Below are 22,483 nucleotides of genomic sequence, written 5' to 3'. Positions count from 1 at the left end.
CATTGATTGGCTGCCTCTTGCATGCCCCTTACTGGGGATCGAGCCCACAACCTGGGCATGTGCCCTGAATGGGAATCGAACCTTGATCTCTTGGTTCAGAGGTCAATACTCAACCACTGAGTCACACCAGCTGGGCAACATAAATATTATTTTAATTAGAGTATAAGTATTTTCCAGAACCAAAAATGAATTAGTGATAAGAGTGGCAGCATTTTACTTTTTTGCAAATCCTTGAATGTCTGGCTCAAAAGACTGTACTCATTATTTACCTAACCATGAGTAAATTGCCTCAATGGTTAGTGGTACCTCTTTTGGATTCACCCCAGAATGGAGCACATTTGGATTTTGTTGAAAACACGTTTCCTCGTGTAAAAAAATGGGAGAACACTACCTTGGAAAGATTACTGAGAAGAGATAATGTGTGTAGGGAGTTGCATAGATTACCAGTGAGAAAAGACAAGTGACATGATGTAATTTGTTTAAAAATAACCTCTCCTCAGTATAGAAGCAGAGGTAAGCAAATGGAGGCAGGAGTAATCCGGCAGTAATCTAAGAGTAAACTGGCAGTCCACACACAGAGAGACTTGGTGATTTGTACAGTATCAGGGTTTAGGCCAGTAATGGCGAATTTTGAAAAACCCTAACTTAACTCTGGTGCCGTGTCACATATAGAAATTTTTTGATATTTGCAACCATAGTAAAACAAAGACATATTTTTGATATTTATTTTATATATTTAAATGCCATTTAACAAAGAAAAATCAACCAAAAAAATGAGTTCAAAAAAATGAGTTCGCGTGTCATAGGTTCGCCATCACTGGTTTAGGCCAACATTTCCTCAGTGACGAGAGGGAGTAGCCAGCCCAAAGTTCAAGAATATGGTGGGCAGTAGAGAAAGGGCCAAGGAAGTGGCCAGCCCAATACTAAGCAACATACCAAGTGACGGGGTAAGGTTTCAGATACTGGGCTTTGCAGATCCACTGATCTGGGTTCTAACTTTTTTCTACATTCTAGTTCACAAACATGAGCAATTCACTAGATTTAGTTTCCTCATCTCCGCAGTGGTGTCACAGACTGTTAGTTGCCAGTCTCTTGTCCTCGTTTCCCTTCCTTCATCAGCTCATCTTCATCTCCCCAAATCCCTGGCGTAACGTGACTTACTCTGGTTGATGATCTAAGCATGTTAAGTGGGACTTGAGTGAAAGCTCCTTAAAATACGTTCATCCCTGCTCCCCGCCTTCCTCATCTTCATGCAGCCTTGTCCCAGCAGCCACCTGGGACTGAGGGAGCCTGAGGCCTGGTGGTGACGCACATTTCCAGCCTGTGGGGCTGCTTGAGTTTTGGATTCCCTTTTCAGCCGCCTTTGAACACTATGGTTCTAACCCACTGCTGCTTTGGGTTTGCTGCTCCCCACAGCCATGCCCAGCTAGTCCTCACTGAAACCGACTCAGATACCACCTGCCTCCGGTCGTGGCTCTGAGGACCAGCCAAGGGTCTGTGAAATGCCTGGCAGCTGGATGCATGGGCATCAACCAGATTAGATAAGCACATGAACCCAGGGCTGTGCCTAGCCTTTGGTATCTCACACTCGAGTAAACACAGGGGTTCCATTGTTCTCTTATTTCTAAAACGCCTTTGATAGAAAGCTTTCCATCATATCCCTGCCTGGCCTTCTCAGTCACCCAGAGGAATCTAAATGATTTCAGTTTCTTTTCACAAGCTGGTAGTTCCACCTTTCTGGACAGGGATACCTGGAGGAAGACCTTTACTGCCTGGTTTTAACTCTAACAGCATGAATATGCATGGCTTCCTTTCCCTGTCTGTAAACCAGTTTAGACACAACTTCATCTTAGATGTCAAGTTTTTAAAATATTAAAAATACAGTAGGTCCTCGGGTTACGTCAGAGATCTGTTCCTATAACGGGATTTTCGCCGTAAGTCGGAACCCACCTACATAAGCACCTACGTCACTCACATGGAGCACATGGAGCACATACACAGCAATAAGGAAGGGAAGCAGTAAACAAAATTTAAAAGAAAGATAACAATTCCTGACCTTTACTTGTGGTAAATAAATAATAAAAAGCATAAAGCTTTTGTTGTTTTGTTTTGGTTTTTTTTGGAACTTTTTAAAAATAAATAAATGTGAGATGGCGACGTAACCCAAGGACTCTAACTCCATAAACAGCTTTTCCTGACAAATGTCTCAAAGTCTTAAAAAAAAAAAAAGGCACACATCCTATTCATGGTGATTTGATTCACCCCCTGCCAAAATAAAACAGGAAAGCTGTCTTCAAAATCTGCACAAATGGGATGTTCACTCTCGGTGCCTTGTTTTCCTCATGTTATATGGGGATGATAGTACCTCATCATAAACTGGTAAGCTCACCACTGAGTGCCCTGAAGAGATGATTAACATTGAGATAATACCTTTATCCCTGTGCCTCAACTTACTTAGTTCACATAACAAAGCCAAAAGATGGGTTATGTTACAGTCATCACTGGGTTTACAGTAGTAATACATCAGGAAATACCAGAGCCACACCAAGGAGCACAAAAAGCTGGATTTATTGTTTCTGACAACTTCATAGTAACTCATGTTTCTGGCATCACAAATCTGAAATACAATTTTGCTCCTCAATTAAAAACATATACTCTGAAAAGTGATTAGTTTTTTAAAAATTCAATCATCATATATAGGATATCTTAAAAATGTTTTCCAAGCAAGATACTAGCTTTACATTTTAAAATCTCTGCATAAAAATGAGAAGACAAATCAAGGCATAGAAATTTCATTTTGTTCTACATTTTAAAACACCATCCTTTTTTCCTTTAAAAGATTTTCATTCATTGCAAAATATTTTGAAGCTCAACTGCCCACATGAGATGGAATGAAGGAGTTTTACGGTATCTGAACTAGGCACTGTCTTGACTGAACCGAACCAGGAACTCGATCAGGGTCCTCGTGGGCCTCCCGGTCATGCCTTTCCTCAGATACGAGATCTCATCTTTGTTGGTCATCACACCTGCTATGTCTAAATGCGCCCACTTCGGGTGAGTCACAAACTCTTTCAGGAACGCTGCAGCTGTGCATGCTCCTGCGGATCTGAAAAGACAGAAAGGTTGTTACCTCGTCTGCACGTGCACAGAACATTTTATTAAGATCCTCCAGAGAGCAAAAGTCAAGCCTATGAGACCTATTAAGAAGTTAACCCAGAAATCACTCCCAGATACTTACTTCAAACATAGATTTAATTTTTTTAAATTCTCACCTGAGGATATGTTTATAGATTTTAGAGAGAGGAAGGGAGAGAGAGCGACAGAGAGAAACATTGAAGTGATAAACACTGATTGGGTGCCTCTCGTATGTGCCCCAACCGAGGGCCAAACCTGAAACTAGGTATGTGCCCTGACCAAAAATCTAACTCGCAACCTTTTGGTGCAAGGATGACACTCCAACCAACTGAGCCACGTTGGCCAGGGCTTTAGACATAGCTTTAAGCAGTAAAGGATAAATTCCATATCCCTTTTCCCAAGGTAATGAATTCCTATATTATCCAACTCTTTCCCTTGCCATTTGTCAAAAATGACCTTTAGATTTGAAAATATGCAAAATTTTGAGAATCAATTGGGAAATGCCTTAAAATTAAAGACATTATAAATTAGTGCTTATGAGCACTACTTCAAAAGAAAATTGGACAGTTAAACCTTTTGTGAACAGAACTAAAATTGAAAATGGTCACTCTGGCAACCAATGCTGGTTGGGAAAATGCACTTTTATAGCTCATTTACATACCTGTATTTTCCAATGTTATTCACATCAGCAAGCTGGCAGTCTACAACCTGTCTCGTATAATGTTCATAGAGAGGCATCCTCCAGACACGGTCCCCTGTTTCAACACTGGCCTACAGAGGGAACAGGCACGAGTTGGAAGAGTGGATGATATAAGGGATTAGGTAAACGTGGCTCTGAATGTGGGATGTTCAATGCAGGAAGAAAAGAGCTGTTCTGACCTATTACTCTAGAACAGCGGTTCTCAACCTGTAGGTCGAGACCCCTTTAGCGGTCGAACGACCCTTTCACAGGGGTCACCTAAGACCATCCTGCATATCAGATATTTACATTACGATTCATAACAGTAGCAACATTACAGTTATGAAGTAGCAACGAAAATAATTTTATGGTTGGGTCACAACACGAGGAACTGTATTTAAAGGGCCAGAAGGTTGAGAACCACTGCTCTAGAACATCAAGCTACATAGCAGGTTCCACAATCATTTTATTATTAATTAAAACATTTACTTAAGAATAATAGGAAGAAACAAGTATGTTATAAAACAATCCCACAAATTTGTAGGGCATTTGCTAATATCATCAAACTAATATTAAGGGTCTCAGTTATTTAAATAATGTTGCACATACCACTTTGATTCTTTTCAAAGTTGCCTACATATTTTTAAAAACCTGACAGTGTCGTGGGTGCTAAGACAGAGACACTGGATGCAAGGGAGGCTAGAGGGGAGGCCCATGGCCCAGCCTGGGAGGAGACAACTGAGCTGATATCACGGAGGAGGGGGCGGGGGAGTTCACAAATGGGGAGAAGACAAAGATGAAAAGGAAGCAGTTTAGGGTGAAAAGAAGTTTGGGACCTTAAACCAACATCAAGAATGCAGTCAGGGACATTGTGTATGTGCTCCCTACTGGCACAGTTACTTGTTGAAAGAATGAGGTGCCACATGGAGCTGTCTGGTAGCCAAGTGGATGCAGGGCCTGGAGTTCAGGAGAGAGATGGGACTAATCATCGAAGGGGCGAACTGAAGCCCCGGAATAGATGAGCTTCCAGTACGGACCATGGACAGCAAGAAGGGCAGGTGGCCCGTGACTGAACACCCACCAAAGGGGTAGACAAAGGAAAACACTGGCAAAGGAGGCTGACAAAGAAGTCAGTGAAGAAAGGGACTAGAGATTATCACAGAAGCCAAGATGGGTGTCACCAAAAGGTCAGAGTTACATGCGGCCTCTAGACAGTCTAAGCGAGGCTAACAGAGTGGGGCTGGCAGGGGAAAGCTGATGGCAGTGAGTGAAAGCTGGGGGCCGGGACAGGGGTGGTGGTGACAGGAGACAGCTGTTGGAGGGGGCTGGCTGTGAAGGCGCAGAGGAGGCACAGCCGCAGGCATCCTTATCACCCCTACTCATGGACCAGGCGAGCCCTGTTCATATGCTTGCCTACTTTGCTCATGACACTCATTCATTAAAGGCCACTTCCTTTACAAAGCTGCCCTCATTACCTTTTCTACCTCAGAGACTCTATGGCCATGGTATTTTGGGAGTTACTGTCACATCATTGTGAGGCTACTGGAGGAGAGGATGAGGGTGGTATCATACCCATTATTTTGAGACATTTATAGAAAACCCAAAGCACAATGAATCAAATTTATTGCATTTTCGATTCAAAGGCAAATCTACAGCATAAAAATCACTCTAACACAGTGGTTGAAGAACTTTATCATTCTAAGGCTAGAATAACCATCTCCACAATTTAGGTCTCTATGTATTATTCCTACCTCAGATAGTTTGTTCCACAGCCAGGATGAATTGGTAAAGACCCCAGTGGCGCCAGAGCCCAAAGCTATGTCCATGGCACCTGCAAGACACATACTCTGGGTCAATGTTCCGTCTCTTCCCACACGATGGGTCTCTCTGCTACTCCCACCAAAACTTTAGCTCTAACCCTATTGAATGTCCCCCTCATTTCCAAAAATAGATAACCTTAGGAAATCCTTACACTATATAGCTTTCCAGTTTCTCAAGCCACAATTCAACTTCAATTATTAGAGAAAAATGCAAAAGAAGTAATATTAAATATCACCAATAACCCCATCTCAGGGATAACCATCACATTTTTAAATATTTCCTTTCAGGTTTTTTCTAAACAAAGAAAACCATAATTAAGACCACACTGTATATGTCCAAATACATGTTCTTCCTTTTATGCTTTAAACATTCATTCCTCTTTTATAAACAAACTAGAATCCCGGTGCATGAAATTTGTGCCCAGCTCCAGGCTTCTGGCTGAGCCGTGCTCCCCCTGTGGGAGTGCACTGACCACCAGGGGGCAGCTCCTGCATTGAGCATGTGCCCCTAGTGGTCAGTGTGCATCATAGTGACCGGTCGTTTGGCCATTTGGTTGATTTGCATATTGGCCTTTTATTATATAGGATGTTTGAAAGTAGTTTTAATGATTTCAAAAGTCCACTGAGTAGAAATACCAAAATTTACTTATTATTGGGTACTGAGGCATCTCTAATTTTTCAATATTTCAAATCACATCTCAGTAAGTATCTGCTACAAGAGTTTGATGCCTTTTCTAAAAAAAGTCTGTTATTTTATCATACTCATTTGTTTCATCTTTGTTTTCTTCTCCAACAATGCTATGTCCTATTGGCTGATTTCAGAAATAAAGTTTAGAGCCATCATTTCATTTTGTGAATGTGGTTAATGTCACTGACCACACACAGCACCACAGTGATTAAACCGTCTCTTTCCAGGGAAGGGAGCAGCCCTTCAGTGTCTGACACCCCTGTGCCTTCTGCAGGACACTTGGCAACTTGGGTCTGTTTGGGTCATTTGTTCTTTCAGGTTTGTTACTCTTTACCTCCTAATTCTCTCAAACCTATGTTCACTTCCCTCCACCACGACTGCGACCATCATATACCTCTAGATTATGATAATAGTCTTTTAACAAAACTTGTAGAAAATTTCAAATATACACAAAGTAAAAAGAATACCATAATGAACACACAGGTACCCATTAGCTAGCATCAACACGATCAACTCATAGCAGACTTGTTTCATCTACACCCCATACCCAACAGATTTTGAAGCCAATCATAGATACTGTAATATTCATCTTTAAAACACACATTTACACATCCACATAAGTCAACTACACACCGCTCAGTAGCCTAATGGCCCTTCTCCAGTCCACTCTGCCACTGCGGGGAGGGTCCCTTTCATGTACAAACATGACCTTACTGTCTCCATGCTTAACACTCTTCAGTACTTCCTACTGCACTGGCTCAGGACAGAACCCTGCAACACGCCAAGGCCAGCCTGGGTCTGGCACCTATCAGCACGTCGGCCTCATGGGTCACCCACCGCACCCCCCAGCCAAAATGTGCTCTTCTCCATCCCACTCACCGCTGCTGCCCCCATGAGCCCCCACACACGGCTGCTGGGATGCGCTTCCTTCCCTCTTCCACTCGGTGATGCCTCCTCCATCAGACCCCAGTGCTTCTCAGACAAGGTGCCTGACCTCCCAGCCCTTCAAATCCCCAGTTGCACAGGCTCCCACGCTCCTTTTAACTCAGCTGCTTATGCTGGTCACCTGCAACTTCAGCTGTCAGAGGATCTGCTGACTGCCACTCTGACCCACTCTAACCCCAGCCACTAACAGTTAAATATGTACCTGCTGTATACCAGTTACTATGACAGGTGCTGGCTAATCCCTGCCTACGTGACTTGGGGTACACACACTCATTAATACTTTAGTTTCGAAGTCAGTGGTTTTTCCATACTTATACATTTGTCCTCAAAACATTCCTGTCCACCCCAAAAGTTTTGCATCAGTGTTTAAATGTCTCAGAGAAAGATAAGCACTAACCTCAAACAAGAACATGATATGTTTTCTTAAAGGAATAGAAAATGATAACTTGATATTTAATACTAGAGGCCTGATGCACGAAATTCGTGCAAGGGGCTCGGCCCTCGCAGCCCCGGCTTCATCTGGAATGTCATCCGCACAGTTGTTCTGCTGTTCGGTCTAATTAACATATTAGCTCTTTAATATATAGGATGATCCAACTGGGACCAGGGCTCTAAAGATGATTTTAGATATACTTCAGAAAGCCCTCTATGAACAAGGGGCTATTATACCTCTTCTACAGATGAAGTAACTGTCCAAAGTTGCATGCTATTAAGAAGAGAGCAAGTTTTAAAATCAGATTTGCTCTCTCTAAAGACTATGTACTTCCTTCTGCCATGAACTTGGGGTTGGAAACTGTTTCTCATTCTCCCCTTTAACCCCAGTTCAAACTTACAAGGAACTCAGTGAGTACTTGGGGCACTGAAGTGAATTATACACAGCCTTCAGCCAAGGCAATGGCCAAGGAGGTCTGAGGGCTCACCCATTAGGTTGCCCTTAGTTACCCGGGGCCAACTTTTAATTTCAAACCTTCTTAAACCCTCAGGCTGGGAAAGAAAGGGGGCTGTGATTCCTCATTTACAGAAAGATGTATTACCACCCACCTCATCATGGCTCCCAAACACCCACCCCAGCACCTCCATCATTCAGCTTGAAGCGCTGGCTGAACTGAACAGGGAAACGAAGACTAGGAAGTTACATAATATAATGCCAGCTTTAGAAAGGACTCAGCAGTACATCTGTGCGCCACTGCCAGACCCAACAGATGGTGAAGAGCTCTGCTAAAGTACAGGCTCACATGACCAGGGGGAGAATAAGAACGAAGGATGAAAAATGTTCTGAATTTTAATCTTCAAAGAGGCACAGACGGAATGAATCCCCAGAAAGAGAACTGTTGGATGAACGATTATGAACAGGGTTTCTGCAATAAGGCCAGGCCCGCTGTCAGCCCCTCAGGAATTTACCCACTATGCGGGCGCTATCTTAAAGGGGCTTGCCCAAAACTCCCTCCAGTCTTCACAACTCTGCAAACAGACGTGCCCTCAGGTATTGATCCTTCACAATTCGGCAAACAAATGTGCCCTCAGGTATTGCTGCTCAAGGGGGCAAGTAACTTGCCCAAGGCTGACGGCCTAGCTGGGAGTCACCCTGGGTTGGCCTTAAAGCCAACCTGCTTCACAACACGTGGCCCTGCCTCCGTTAAATGAGGATCTTGCTACCCCCCTCACAATGTTTTTATTTCTGTATAACGTCCAGTACAAAAAGTTCAGAGAGCTCAGTGCCATCAGGCACATCATGATTAATTTCAAAAAACTATTGATTTTGGAATTTATCTTTTCATCTGTATCAAATGGTCGTCGTAACAAAACGTCTCTCAATATTGTTTTTAGATATCACTCTGGAAGGGCTGATCTGACCCACTTGTTAGTTCTTGTTTTAAAGCTACAGTCTGGCATGTTCAAAGCAGTTTATAACTGCCACACAACTGCGCTGGTGAAAGATCTCTGAATGCAAACTTCAGCAAACCCTGCCCTGAGCACAGCGTGTGCTCTGCGCCAACACAGGAGACTGTCCTCACACAGGGGCAGGGAGAGCAGGCTGTCTGACCTGTTAGGGTGGCCGCATTGATGATTAACTTTGGGTTGAAGGTGTGCGCGTAACAGAGCGCGTCGGCCAGGATGAGTCTCCCCTCGGCATCGGTGTTATCCACCTGCAAAGAGGAAGGTAAAAGGAGTGTTAGCACAAGTACGAACATCAAAACTAGACACTCAGATCAAAAGTGAGAAAGAGCTGGTGTGATGTTTTTCACCGAGCATCAAAAACATGCTTCTACTCCAGTTGGAATAAGGCATATGATTAATCTGAAGAGCAAATATAAGTTAATAGCCCCTGTACCAGAGCTGATGACTTTGGAAGCTGAAATCAATAGAAAGTATCTGGTCCATTATATCAACAAGTTTCTAACAGAAGGGGTAAAGATTTCAGGATTTCCGGAAACAAATAAGCTGAAGAGTTTAAGAAAATGACAGCGAGGTGGCAGCCTGAACCTCCAATCCCAAGAACTCTGCCGCTTCAACAACTTTACATATACCAGGTTCCCCTCTTTCAAAGAGGCCCGATGGTTATGGGCAGCGTGTGCACACCCATGTGCCCAGAAGTGCAGTGCCCGTGACTCTGGACAGTGTCCTCCCCGCTCCCCACACACACCTACATGGAGAGAGTTGATCATGGCACAGGTGCAAAAAAACAGCTGTAGTTTCACTGCTCTGCTGTGCTCTGAGGGGCTCACTGCAAATTCATGGTATTCTGTGTGTATAGTTGACAGGATGTAAAAGGAATAAGGTAGGAAAACATTCTTAGAATTCCCATAAAGAAATACTTTTGACTTTGCATGAAAAGCCTCTTGAAATGAATACACCTCCCCCCCACATGGAGTCTGCACTCTGCACCCGTTCACGGTGTGTTAGTGTGGCTCCTGGGGGTTCCCTTAGGAACGCCAGAATGGGGAGGGCTGTGTCTTCCATTTACAAACCTGAATGGTCTTTCCATTCCTGGCTCTAACGACATCTCCAGGCTTGTTGGCCTTACCACTGGGCATGTTTTCACAAAGAGGGGCCAAACCTATTGGGGAAAAAACAAATGAAGGAACGTGGAATGTGCTGGGTCCAAATATGCCACCCACAGGAGAGATGCCCCTGGCGGGCCTTGGAGGCATGCCATGCCACTCTTAAATTTCGTCATTCATCTACAGCCGTTACTTTACTCTGATGTGTTTGCAGGTAAATTATATCTTTAGAAAAATCCATGAAAAGGACTCTGATCTACTCTAACTTGCAGGCTTCTAAGGAGGTCATATCTCCTTAACCAAGTGATCAGATGTAGCATCACCCATGACCCAAGTGACATACCCATCAGCAACAGAACACATCACCTACCCTGATTCTATCATGAAGCAACCAAATTAATCCAAATCCTGGAACCTGGACCCTTCAAAACTACCAATGTCATGAGAGAGGGAAAAAGGGCAGGTTAGGGTTCTAGATTAAAGAAAATTAAAGAGACATGGCAATCACAGGCAATGTGCGAGCCTTCTCTAGCTCCTAGTTTTCAAAAAATAAATAGGTGTGTGTGTATACACACACACACACACACACACACACACACACAATGCACATTTTTTAGACAAGTGGGAAATTTGAATTAGGTTACTGTATCAATCTTTGGAAATAATAATGATATTGTCATTACCTAGAATGTCCTTTTTAAGAGACACACGCTGAAGTATTCAGGGGTGACAAGTCAGGGTGTCTGCTACTTACAGTTTAGCAAAAAAAGGGGACTGTGATATTAAAGGGGCTGGGGGATGTCAGACAGACCCGGATCCCATTCTAACTTCCGTGCTACGGAGGTGATACACTGGGCAGGTCTCCCCTCCCCCCCCTTCTCTGAAACACGGCAGACTCCCAGCATTGACTCTGGCATCCTGTATCACACAAAGAGCTGCGTGTACAGCGCCCTTTTCCAGTTTCAAGCATTTTCTGTGTATTGTGGCATTTTAATTGGCCACAACCCTACGCTGTAATCACTAAATGATCCATCCATGTCCTTCCACCCTGACGACTGGGCACTTTCCGCTGGAGGAAACCACAAACTTGACTGGATGTGCCCCTGACTGCTAACCACTTTTTGCAGAAGTAAAACAAATCTATTCTAGCTACAGCCCATGATTGCAAAGTACAGTTAACTCATCAGTCCAGGCAAGAAAGACTTATTCCAGCTAAATAGCTTCTGCTTGATGAAAAGCTATTTCAAAACCGTTTCTTGATCTGTTCGGCTGAGAGGAAACCATGTGTGTTATCTCAGTTCTATCACTGGACTGGTTTCCAGGACACCCCCCTCCGCCCCCTGGCCCACTCACCAATGAGGTTAATGGGCAGACTGAGCTTGGCAGCGGACACGATGGCTGAGCAGATGGTGGCAGCTCCTCCCATGTCAGCCCTCATGAGGTCCATATTGGCAGAAGGCTTGATGGAGATGCCACCACTATGGGGGAAAAGGACAACGTGCGATGTTAACACAAAGAAGAGGGCCACTGTCTTAAAAAAGAGTACATACACCGAGGGTTAGCTTCCACACAAAGGCACCATCTGCCTGGCAGAGAAAATTCAAATTTCTAATCGAGAATCTGAATGACTGCAACATTTTAAAAGATGATATTGCAGCCTTTACAAAACTACAGAGGGGTCTTAGCTCATTTTGTTTCTATTTGAATTAAATTTAAATGGTGCCCCTAAAACACTACGTCGTGTAATCAACGCAACTCAAATTCCACCTCAGTATTGGCTCGGTAACTCCTGGCCCCACATAGATTTGTCTCTTCAGCAAATTTTATGACTCAAATCAACTCACTGGTCCTGAAAGTCACCATTAAGGAGAGCCGACAAGCTCATAGCAGACTGGGAGGATCTTACCCCACAGAAGGACAGGGGGAACAATTCCCTCCAACACCCCAAGGTGTGCTAGGTCCTGCTGATGGCAAAATGCAACTGGAACCAGGACCAGCAAAGGAAGGTGCTGACCCAAAGCCTCGAGGACAGCGCTCACACATGAGAGCTGACAAGGGTTTCAATCAGCAAGAAACCGAAACCACTCCCCAAATAGGCCTCTATAACTGACTAGTGACTTTCTGCTTTGGATGTATGAACTCAGAAAGCACTTGCTTTTTTGCACGCTGGGCAGAGTTGGGGTTTCGACTTCGAGTTCTGGGATCTGCTGCCGACTTGCCCTGGTGACTCTGGACAGTCTATTCCCCGCACAGAGGTCTCTTTCCTAACAAATCAGGTCCTAATTCTCACTCACCGCAGAAGCACTCGACAGGTAGCTGTCACTTACACCTAGAATTAATGATTACCCACCGACTCAGAATAAGAAACACATTCTTGGTCCAAGAAGTCCAGGGATAGCCCCCTGGGGGCAAAGGGAGCACGCTGGTTCATCAGGTGTCCTACCTACACGCCACTTTTTTCTCAAGGCCACTTCTGTTCTGGGAGTTCCACTCTCTATTTGTAGGACTCTCATTCTAAAGTAACCAGTCAGCCCGGCCAGTGTGGCTCAGTGGCTGAGCATCAACCTATGAGAACCAGGAGGTCATGGTTCGATTCCCAGCCCAGGGTTGCAGGCTCAATCCCCAGTAGTGGGTGTGCAAGAGGCAGCCAATCAATGATTCTCGCTCATCATTGATGTTTCTATCTCTCTCCCTCTCCTTTCCTCTCTGAAATCAATAAAAATATTTTTAAAAAATGAAAAAATAAAGTAACCAAAGAGCAGCAGTTATCTTTGCTCATCTTCTAGATCTCTCTGGAATGCATCCACTTCTTTTCTACTGCATCCACCCTAGTTGAGGCTACCACTGTCTGTCATTCAGATGTGTGTCATGGCCCTACATACTCAGGTCTCCTTATATCAGTCTTATCCTCTCATTTCATTACCCATACAACTACCAAATTTTTATTTTAAAAAAAGTTTATCTCAATCAAAATCCCAGCAGATGTGTATAAAAAAATGGTAGATTCTAAAACTGATATGCAAATTGCCAAGGACACAGCCAGCGTCATTTTGAAATAGCTGAGCAAAGCTGGAGGACTCAATTACTAGACTCAGGACAGGGCAGCATTAATCAAGATACTTGGTCACAAGGTCCTGATGGAAGGACACAGAACAGAGCTAGACCAACCATTATATGGTCAATTGATTCAACAATGGTACTGGCAGAGTTCAATGGGGAAAGGATAATCTTTTCAACAAATGGTGTTAAAACAAATGAATATCCATGTAGAAAGAAAAAAGGGGGAAAAGAGCCTCAATGCATTCACACCATACACAAAAAATCAAAATGGATCATAGCCTAAAAGCTAAAACCATAAGACTTACAGAAAAACACACACAGACTTTGGCAATCATTACTTGAATGTAAAAAGAAGCAGGAACTATAACTGAAAATGGATAAAACTGAAAATGAAAATGGATAAATTACACATCATCAAAATTTAAAACTGCTCTTTGAAAGATGCCACTTAGAAAATGAATAGGCATGCCTCAGAATAGGAAAACTGTATTTTCAATATGTATACATCTTAAAAAGAACTTGCATCTAGAATACACTTATTAAAAAATGTTTCTAAGAAGAGCAAAAGATTTGACAGACACTGCACTAAAGACACACCAATGACCAATAAGCATATTTCTCACCTGTAGAAGGTCCGCAGTGCCTACTTTCTAGGGGTAAGGTCAGGGCTAATCTATGTAAAATGCCTCACAGTCTCTGATACACAGTAAACATTTTATAAATGGCAACTTAACACATTCAAAGTGAACATATATGAAAAAAATAAAAATAAAAAAACAAAAAACAAAGTGAACATATACGAGATGACCAAACACTATGCTTTGGAAGCGAACCAACCATACATCAAATAATACAAGTGCATGCAAAGCATTCACCAAAACACAAAGCACAGATACCGTAAAGACCTACCTATCGAAGGTAATTCCCTTCCCAACAAACACCAGAGGCGCGTCACTTGCATTGGGGCTGCCTCTGTAGTGAATTTCCAGGAAGACTGGAGGCTCATCGGACCCTTTGGCCACACTTAGGAATGATCCCATTTCCTGTTCCTCAATCCAAGACTTGGGTCTACAGGGTAGAAAGGGGAAAAGGTAAATACACTTTGTTGTCTCTATTTCAAAATAACTCAGAAAAAGCTCATCCATGTTTAACAAAGTCTAATGTACAAGCTGTTAAAATATGCATACATCAGTGCTTCGATTAACATGTTCTAGTTGCTCTCATTTTTGGGCAAATTACTTGTTTGAGTCTGTTTCCTCATCTATAAAATTAGGTCAATTACACCTCCCTCAAAAGATCAGCTACAGAATTACTACGAGAATTCATCCCTGGTACATAATATGTCAGATAATAATGCATAGTCAATAAATAATTACTTGGTTCCCCCCAACCTACTCACATATTTTTAAAGTTTTAGTGTACAGATAAGGCTGAGACCATAAAGGGTACTTAAAGATAGTTAGGGGTCCATTGCTTTACTTTACTTTTTGGTATTTCTAAAAAAAGACAAAAACAATCAACCAACAACAACAAAAAACACAGCAAAGTTATACTTTACTGTTTCTGTTTATATAAATATATCCTTTCTTTGTGTTTTTACAGTTGCTGGAATCCAGTCTTTTCCATGTTGTCACACTATTTCTCAGGTTTCAATCCCAGTTCCAGATCTCTGACTGCAGTAGAGAAACTAATGACTTATTACTTCACAAGCACAGGACCAACAGGGGTAACAGGATGGGAACAGTCCTGCGTGCCAATCAGACCGCAGAGGCCGCAGTGCTATTCTTCTGGGCTGGGGTACAAAAGGGCTCTGTATGCCTCTAGCCACTGTAACTAGGCTGGGAGAAACCCTACACTCCTTCAGGCCAACCAGCAGCAGCCATATCCAAGGAACGCTCCTCTTGACTGCTTTTCTACTCGTTGAAACTATTAAAGTAGGACTGCATTATGGAGAGGTGGCCACCGAATTTCAGAGGGAAAAGAATAAAAAATGGCCCAGCGAGTGTGGCTCCGTGGTTGAGTGTTGACCTATGAACCAGGAGGTCAGGGTTCGATTCCCAGTCAGGGCACATACCCAGGTTTGGGGCTCAATCCCCAGTATGGGGCATGCAGGAGGCAGCCAATCAATGATTCTCTCTCATCATTGATGTTTCTATCTCTCCCTCTTTCTTCTGCTCTAAAATCAATAAAAATATACTAATATATATATATAAATGGGAGGTATGACAATAAAAAAATCACTTCAAAAGAAGCAAGTCTACATGTATCATGTGGGGATTTTTAATCACAAACTCAGCCCTGGATGTTTTATGAAAGGGCTGCCCTCCTGGAAGCACTGTACTTCCTTGGTTTGTACACGCCTACACCCGAGTGGGTCTGGCGCAGTGTCTAATTTAATGGGTTAGACGACGCCCACCTGTCCCTCCCTGGTTCTGGCCGGCTGCCCTTTGCTCCGCCACAAGCCTTGTGATTTCCCAAGGGGGTCTCTGCACCCCTGCTCCTCCTGGCTGTAGCTTCCCGTGAGTCTGAGACATCATCCTGAATTACCTGATGTGGACTTCTGTCTTACTACTAGCACTTTTGAGATTCTTCTCGATGATTTCAGCAAATTTGGTTGGTGTCATCTCATTGGCAGGAGACTCCATCAACTGGCGTGCCAGGTTCTGCCCGGAAGCAAAGAGGACCCCTCTCTGCCAGGCCTCCAGGTCACCGCTGGCGGAAGGAAGAACAGGGTCACTGTCAGACAACCTCTAGAGACACTGACATGTCGCAGCTTGTAAAAACAATAGGAAGCTCGGGGGACTGGGTTCACTGTCTGGGATCTGACCCAAGGTGGCCGATGGGGGGTGCAAAGAGCTAGAAAACATGGCCCCCACTGTGCGAGCATGTCACCCCAGAATCCTCATCAGCATAAAAAAAGGGGTTGGACTGATGGGTCTGGAGGCCCCGATCCCCCACTCAAGGTGATGACGGAGGTTTCCACAGCAAGGCCATGCTGTCCCCCTTCTCTGCATCAGGAGCGACGCCGCTCTGAGTGCTAACTGTAGAGGACGTACCGCTCAATGCTGATGGGGAACGGAAGGCCTTTCTGCCTAATTTTTGCCTGGGAAGGGCTCCGAACGCCACCCACCAGAGGGCAAGAATCAGCTTTAACAGAGAGAAGATGTGGCCATGTTTCAACCCCAGCTCTTCCTGTGCACAGTAGGAATTCATGTGAGCAGCGAGGCTAGAACAAGAGCTCGTTTGGGTTTACTCGCCAGCTGCGCCTTTCGATCGTCATGAGCCCTATGAAATCGGAATCACGATGCCACTCAGCAAATGAAAACAGAGCACCGAGAGACTGTGGGCCCGTTATTGAGGTGCCAGCCAGTAAGTGAGGGAGCCACGCTGATGGGTCGCAGAACCCTCACTCTTAACCGCGACAGCATAGCTGCCAACCACCAGGCTGTGCCAAGATCCCCACTCCACAGCACCATCTCCTGAAGGGCTCACATGGTCTGTTCCTGACAGCAGGGACCTTGTTCCCCAAAACCCAGAACAGAGCTGGAAGGTGGTAGGTTCTCAATAAATCTGCTGAGAGGTGAGTTTTTCCGGGAGACCACGAGGGCCAGGACTGCATCCTGTCATCTGTGTAGCTTTGGTGGTTAGCACAGTGCCAGCAGTTGCTGGTGAGATGGGAACTGTCTGGGTTGAAACCCGCTGGGACCTGGTCTCTTGTTCCCTCCTCTTTGGGGAGCCAACCTGGTGTGGTTTCCTAGTAATCAGCAAGCATGGAGGGGCCCAGGGAGTAATGGGGGGACACGCATATGACGAAAGCCAGGAGCAGAACGTGGGGACAGGCACCATACTCTTAAAAATGGCCAAGGTGACGGCGGAGATGACAGACAGGCCATGCAGCAGTGCCTGATACTGAAAGGCAGGCAGCTCATGTCCAGGAAGCCCGGCTGTCAGAGCACCAGGAATGCAACCCCAATCTTGGTTCGTTCCCTCACCTTCCATGCAGCTTCGCCGATATGGCCACCTTCTTCTTCTGCTTCAGGTTATCGTACTCATAGAGACCGAGCACTGCTCCTTCCGCAGCCGCCTGGGCATCACCGCAGGGATCCACCTCCACGGAAGAGATCTCCAGGTCTTGAACCTGCCTGCACCCCGCTTCGTAAGGACAGAGGAACCAGAAAATCAGAGTCAGTCAGAGACAACGTGAATAGCAGTGTGCCGAGAAAACACCAGGACTGGGCTTCGAATCCCAGCTCTGACACTTGACCTTTGTGAGCCTCCATTGCCTCTGAGATAAAAGGAGGGTGTGCACACACCTTAGAGGTCAGGGAGGACAGGCTGACGGATAAAATGACTGGTCTGGCTCCTCACAGAGCTACTCTGATTACTAACTAGCATTACTTCTGAAACACCAGGATTTCCTGATGAAGCGAAGTGTCCTAGTCACCAGGAACTTGCCAGGTTAAAAATGACAAAGTGATGAGATGGACATTACATCCAAGGGACTGGGCGAAGTCCATTATTAACGCAGCACTTTATTAAGATCAGGTCAGCAAAACTCCCAAATCACAAGGATGACATCACCAGTCACCATGAACTTTGAAAGTACATTGAACAAGAATATATGATACACAGGGGGCCAAAGACCAATGGAGTTAATTCTCCCCACCCCAGCAATGCTGCTCACAGCTTAACCAGCGTCTGCAGTGAGGGCCTCGGCCTGCCACTCAGCTCCGCAGGGACTCAATGGCACCTACCTCAATGGTAAACCAGCCACACGAGGAGCTGGGGCCTTTGGCAACTAGTGATAAACAAGCACCCCACACTTTGCATCCATTTTCTCTGATTTGTAAATATGATGACTCCGTGTGGCTTAAAGTTGCATTAGAAAAGGGGAAAAAATCAACACACCAGAGCTTTCTACTAGTAAAATAGAATCTCTGAGGTCAATACTGTGGGAATGAACAAATGGCCGTGAAACCTCCAAACACAAGCTAAAGAAACAGAAAAATAAAATTCCACAAGCTACCCGTTTGTGTCTAATATAAGGCCGAGCATGCTGGGTAAGGGAAATTGCGCATGCAGATGAGTTATTTCTCTGTGAACGTGGTAGGGGTGGTGATGGTCAGGGGACCAAAAGAGGGGAGACAGAGTAATCTTAAACAATATTAAACCCCAAAAGGAAAATCACCTGCAACCGCCACTCTGATGTTTTCTTTGCCTTCGTGCCAGTTCTCCTGGTCATCCACACCAGCGCCCTTTTTGCCGAGGCCAACCACCACCACACTGGAGAAGTCCTGTTCCGGAAACACACGAAATCAGCCACTTTGTATCTTTAAAGCATTCATTTCCACAGGGAATGGTCTCTGAGGTCAACTACCATAACCTTAGCACATGGCAAAATCAGCGTCAAATTTGGTTGCTGGGTTTTTTGAGTCCTGTACTTTGTTTAAATTTCATAACATGTGTGTTTGAAAAGTAGAGGGTGAGGACAATCCTGCAAATAATTCTACTATGTAAGAGTGCCCCAACTCCCACAAGCAAATAAAAGAAACCTACAGATTAAGCGATACAAGAGAGGCGATACTTTCTGACAGCAAGTCACCTCTATACAATCTTAAACAATACTTAAGGCTTAATGCTGGGACACAATCCGATACAACATTTTCTGCCCGGCCATGCAGTCACAGTCCTTGGCATATAGTAGGTGCTCACTAACGGTTTGCCAAACCTATCTTCATCTCATACCTCATGTAGACCATAAAAAGTTCGGGTTTTGCCTGCTTTCAGCGGAGGTCCAGATCTGAAACAAGAAGAAATAGTTGTTTAAAATATTAGTTTGCTCTGTTCCTTTGAGAAGTGATATATACAGTGCCCAGCATGCTTCCAAGAATTTTCAACTGCATACATTTAACATTATTAAAATACTCTGCTGCCAAAAATAAAAAAAATTTGAATTAAAAATAATACTCTGCTGCTTCTGTGAATTTGCTGCACTTACGTTTTTATCAAAATACAGAATTTTCTCCTGCCAGATTTCTCAGATGCAGCACACTTCTAATTCTAGCTCAAAACTACTTAGCATACAGATTATTAGAGTGAACACAAACTTATTTGAAAACAAATATAGAAAGCAATGCCGCCGAAGCCGGTTTGGCTCAGTGGATGGAGCGTCGGCCTGCGGACTGAGGGGTCCCGGGTTCGATTCCGGTCAAGGGCATGTACCTGGGTTGCGGGCACATCCCCAGTGGGAGATGTGCAGGAGGCAGCTGATCGATGTTTCTCTCTCATCGATGTTTCTAACTCTCTATCTCTATCCCTTCCTCTCTGTAAAAAATCAATAAAATATATTAAAAAAAAAAAAAAAAGAAAGCAATGCCGTGGATGGACAATGCGTGGCTGCAGAGGAGAGCGGAATCGTCATTCTTTTTAATAAAGACATCAGACTCAGGGGCCGGGCTGACAGCAGTGTGTTTGGTGGAAGGTCATTTATGGGGCTAATCTGCAAATGGGATACTATGCAATTTCCAAACCAACCAGGTGGCAATGCTGAGAGTTATCGGTCAGGAAGGCCAGGCTGTTCTGCACTCTAACAGGTCAGCTTTGGGATTAATGAATTCATCAAGGCACAGGGGAAGGCTGTCTGCTAGTGGGTGACTGCTAAAAATTAACTGGGGGTGTGAATTCTGTTATCCAATGATCAGACAATTTCTCTCATTATTAGACTACATGTATTAGATGCAAGAAATTATCTATGATCTGAACAAGATGCACTTGCAGAAGCTTATGCTGACACTTCTATTCCTGCAGCTCGGGACTGGGAAACTCCAGTGTTTCCCCACCTTCTCTAGACGCTGGCGAATCTGAGAGAGGCCAAAACCCCAGGACCACCCGATTTACTGAATGAGAACCTGCATTCTCGCCGCACCCTCAGGTGACCGGCATGTACTGTAACATTTGAGAAGCCCTCAACTCCAGATAAGCAATGCAGGGTGCAGCCCCCTTAGGCTGCTCTGAACTAGTCCAGCAACCCAGGTCTCCCATAAGCAAAGGGGAACTAAAGGAAGAAAGAGTGGCTGTGGGAAGGCGAGCTGGTGGGGAGGATGAGGGTGGGGGGAAGTGAATCTGAGGCCGGAGGGTGGACTGAGGAAATTTGGTACTTTCCAGACCCTTCTGGGTCAGTTTTTCACAGTAACTCTGCGATGTGGCTGAAGTGACCTGACTTCCCAGCACTGGAGACCCACCCATACTGAAGCACAAGGAACCAAAGTGCATTCCAGAGGCACCCGCTTTCACTTTCACTGACCTACAGTGCCCAGCATGCTCATGCTTCCGAGAATTTTCATCTGCTAACAATAGAGCACAGAAGAAATATCCTATTTTATTTCAAGGCATTTTGAAACCTGGAACCCGTAGGCGAATACTTACATGTTCAGAATTTCTCTCAGCTTCCCAGACACCAGTTTATCAAAATTCTCTCCTGCACTTGTAAACTGTGGCACATCATTTTCTTTTTCTCTGCTGTAGATTCCTAAAACAAGTCCCTGAAAATAAGCAGGGGGAGGGGGGGATTTAATCTGGGTCCCCAAATTCCAGAAGGAGCAAATAATTCCATGCAAACTGTGTCCCCATCAGAGAGAACAAAACCAAAAAAGCAGGTGCTGGGAGTCAGCTACACTCACATGCTGCCTACATGTTTCCAATTCCTGCCAAGCAAGACGGGAATTACTACGTATCCTGGGGCTCATGGTCCTTTCCCAAGGGTTCTCACAACATAAAGGCCTTCCTTCACGGTCAAGTAAGAGCAGAAAGGTGTTTTGTTTAAAAAAACCAATTCCAGCTGCAACCAGGTCAGAGGGGTTCAGAACACGCCGCTCCACAATATGCCGAACTTGTCATATTACTTTGAGCTGCAGGTACCAGTACTCGGGAGACAGACATAGGAAGGGCTCTCTGACCTCCCACTTTCTACCCAAAAGCAGGCCATGAAATTTCCCAGGAGAAAGGTGCTCTCCCTGTACTAGCAAGAGGACACAGTTATCGCCAGAGACTGGGAGTCGACAGCAGAATGGACCTGTATAAACAAACCTACTAAAATTACCCTCCTCTTCCAATACTTCCCCCCATGTATTTCCTAGTCACGGTGTCACACTGTACTGCCCTAGCCCAAGCCCCTTTGTCTATCACTGCCCCACAATTTTTCGTTCTCTGTTTAAAAAGGTATATCCATTTCGGGGCCTAAAGGCTTTGGAGTCTTTATTTTCCTCCCGAAGACTCCCATATCCGCGAAAATACCAAACAGAACTTGCATGCTTTTCTCCTGTTCATCTGATGTTTGTTTAACTCTTCGGTCCAGCCACAGGATCCAGGAGAGCAAAAGGAAGTTTTCCCTCCCCTACAACCTTCAAAGGCAAATCTCCGATAAGCTGGGGTGCTACCCCAGGACAGCCAATGGCTGCACCTGCCAATACTAAGAAGAACTCTGGCCCAGCTCATAGACTGAAAGAGAGAAAAGATGCAACTTCTCAGAGAGGGGCAGGGGCAGAGCATCTGAGCGACTCGCCCCCTCGGGCCTCAGGTAAGTGAAATAAGGACGTAAACACAGAAATCGCTATCTGACTTTGCCCTCAAGTTATGACTTTACACATGTTTTCTGCCTGGAGGCAACTCTGAGCGATGGAAAGAATGTGCAGTCTTCTCACCTGACAGAGGAGGAAACCCAAACCTGGTCTGACATACTAGCCTGGGTGCAACTGAGCTCTGCGAGAACCCTGACACCTTCCTCTCCGCCTCCCTCCTCTACAAAATCACACTGGCACTCAGACCAAGTGGTGTCCTTTCATCCAAGAAAGGTGTTGGTGTTCGTGTTGGTGTTGGTAACCTTTGCAGGTTCTAGCTTTCCTAGGGCGGCTGTTCCTGGGATCCCATGGAACCAAGTGGGGAACTGGAGACGGGACAGGGGTGTTACCTGGGGAGGACGTGGTCGCGGGGTACCGGAAAGAGCATGGACAGGCGTCTGGTCCCCCCGCCATCTGACACAACCTGAGGCCCGAGCTCAAGCCCTTTCTAGAACATTCCTCGCCAGGGACAGTCGCTTATTTCTGGACTCCCAACCTTGTGCACCTCCTCCACAGCCCAACAGTGATCTTCGTAATCG

The 22,483-nt window shown here is 44.9% G+C and overlaps 1 protein-coding gene across 1 annotated transcript; it reads right to left on the bottom strand.

Annotated features, from left to right (window-relative positions):
- Positions 1-2,549: 2,549 nt before the first annotated feature.
- LAP3 (leucine aminopeptidase 3) lies at positions 2,550-20,946 on the bottom strand (the record flags this gene model as incomplete). The annotated part of the gene is made up of 12 exons (XM_006095004.3): positions 2,550-3,106; positions 3,797-3,906; positions 5,566-5,645; positions 9,312-9,414; positions 10,237-10,325; positions 11,623-11,747; positions 14,239-14,397; positions 15,877-16,041; positions 17,322-17,481; positions 18,518-18,623; positions 19,075-19,129; positions 20,755-20,946. Coding segments are annotated over 12 exons (1,534 nt in total), but the record flags the coding sequence as incomplete, so codon positions are not given.
- Positions 20,947-22,483: the final 1,537 nt, after the last annotated feature.

The sequence above is a fragment of the Myotis lucifugus genome, unplaced genomic scaffold, assembly GCF_000147115.1.
Source record: "Myotis lucifugus unplaced genomic scaffold, Myoluc2.0 scaffold_147, whole genome shotgun sequence".
Classification (NCBI taxonomy): domain Eukaryota; kingdom Metazoa; phylum Chordata; class Mammalia; order Chiroptera; family Vespertilionidae; genus Myotis; species Myotis lucifugus.
This window is presented reverse-complemented; position numbering and strand designations above follow the sequence as displayed.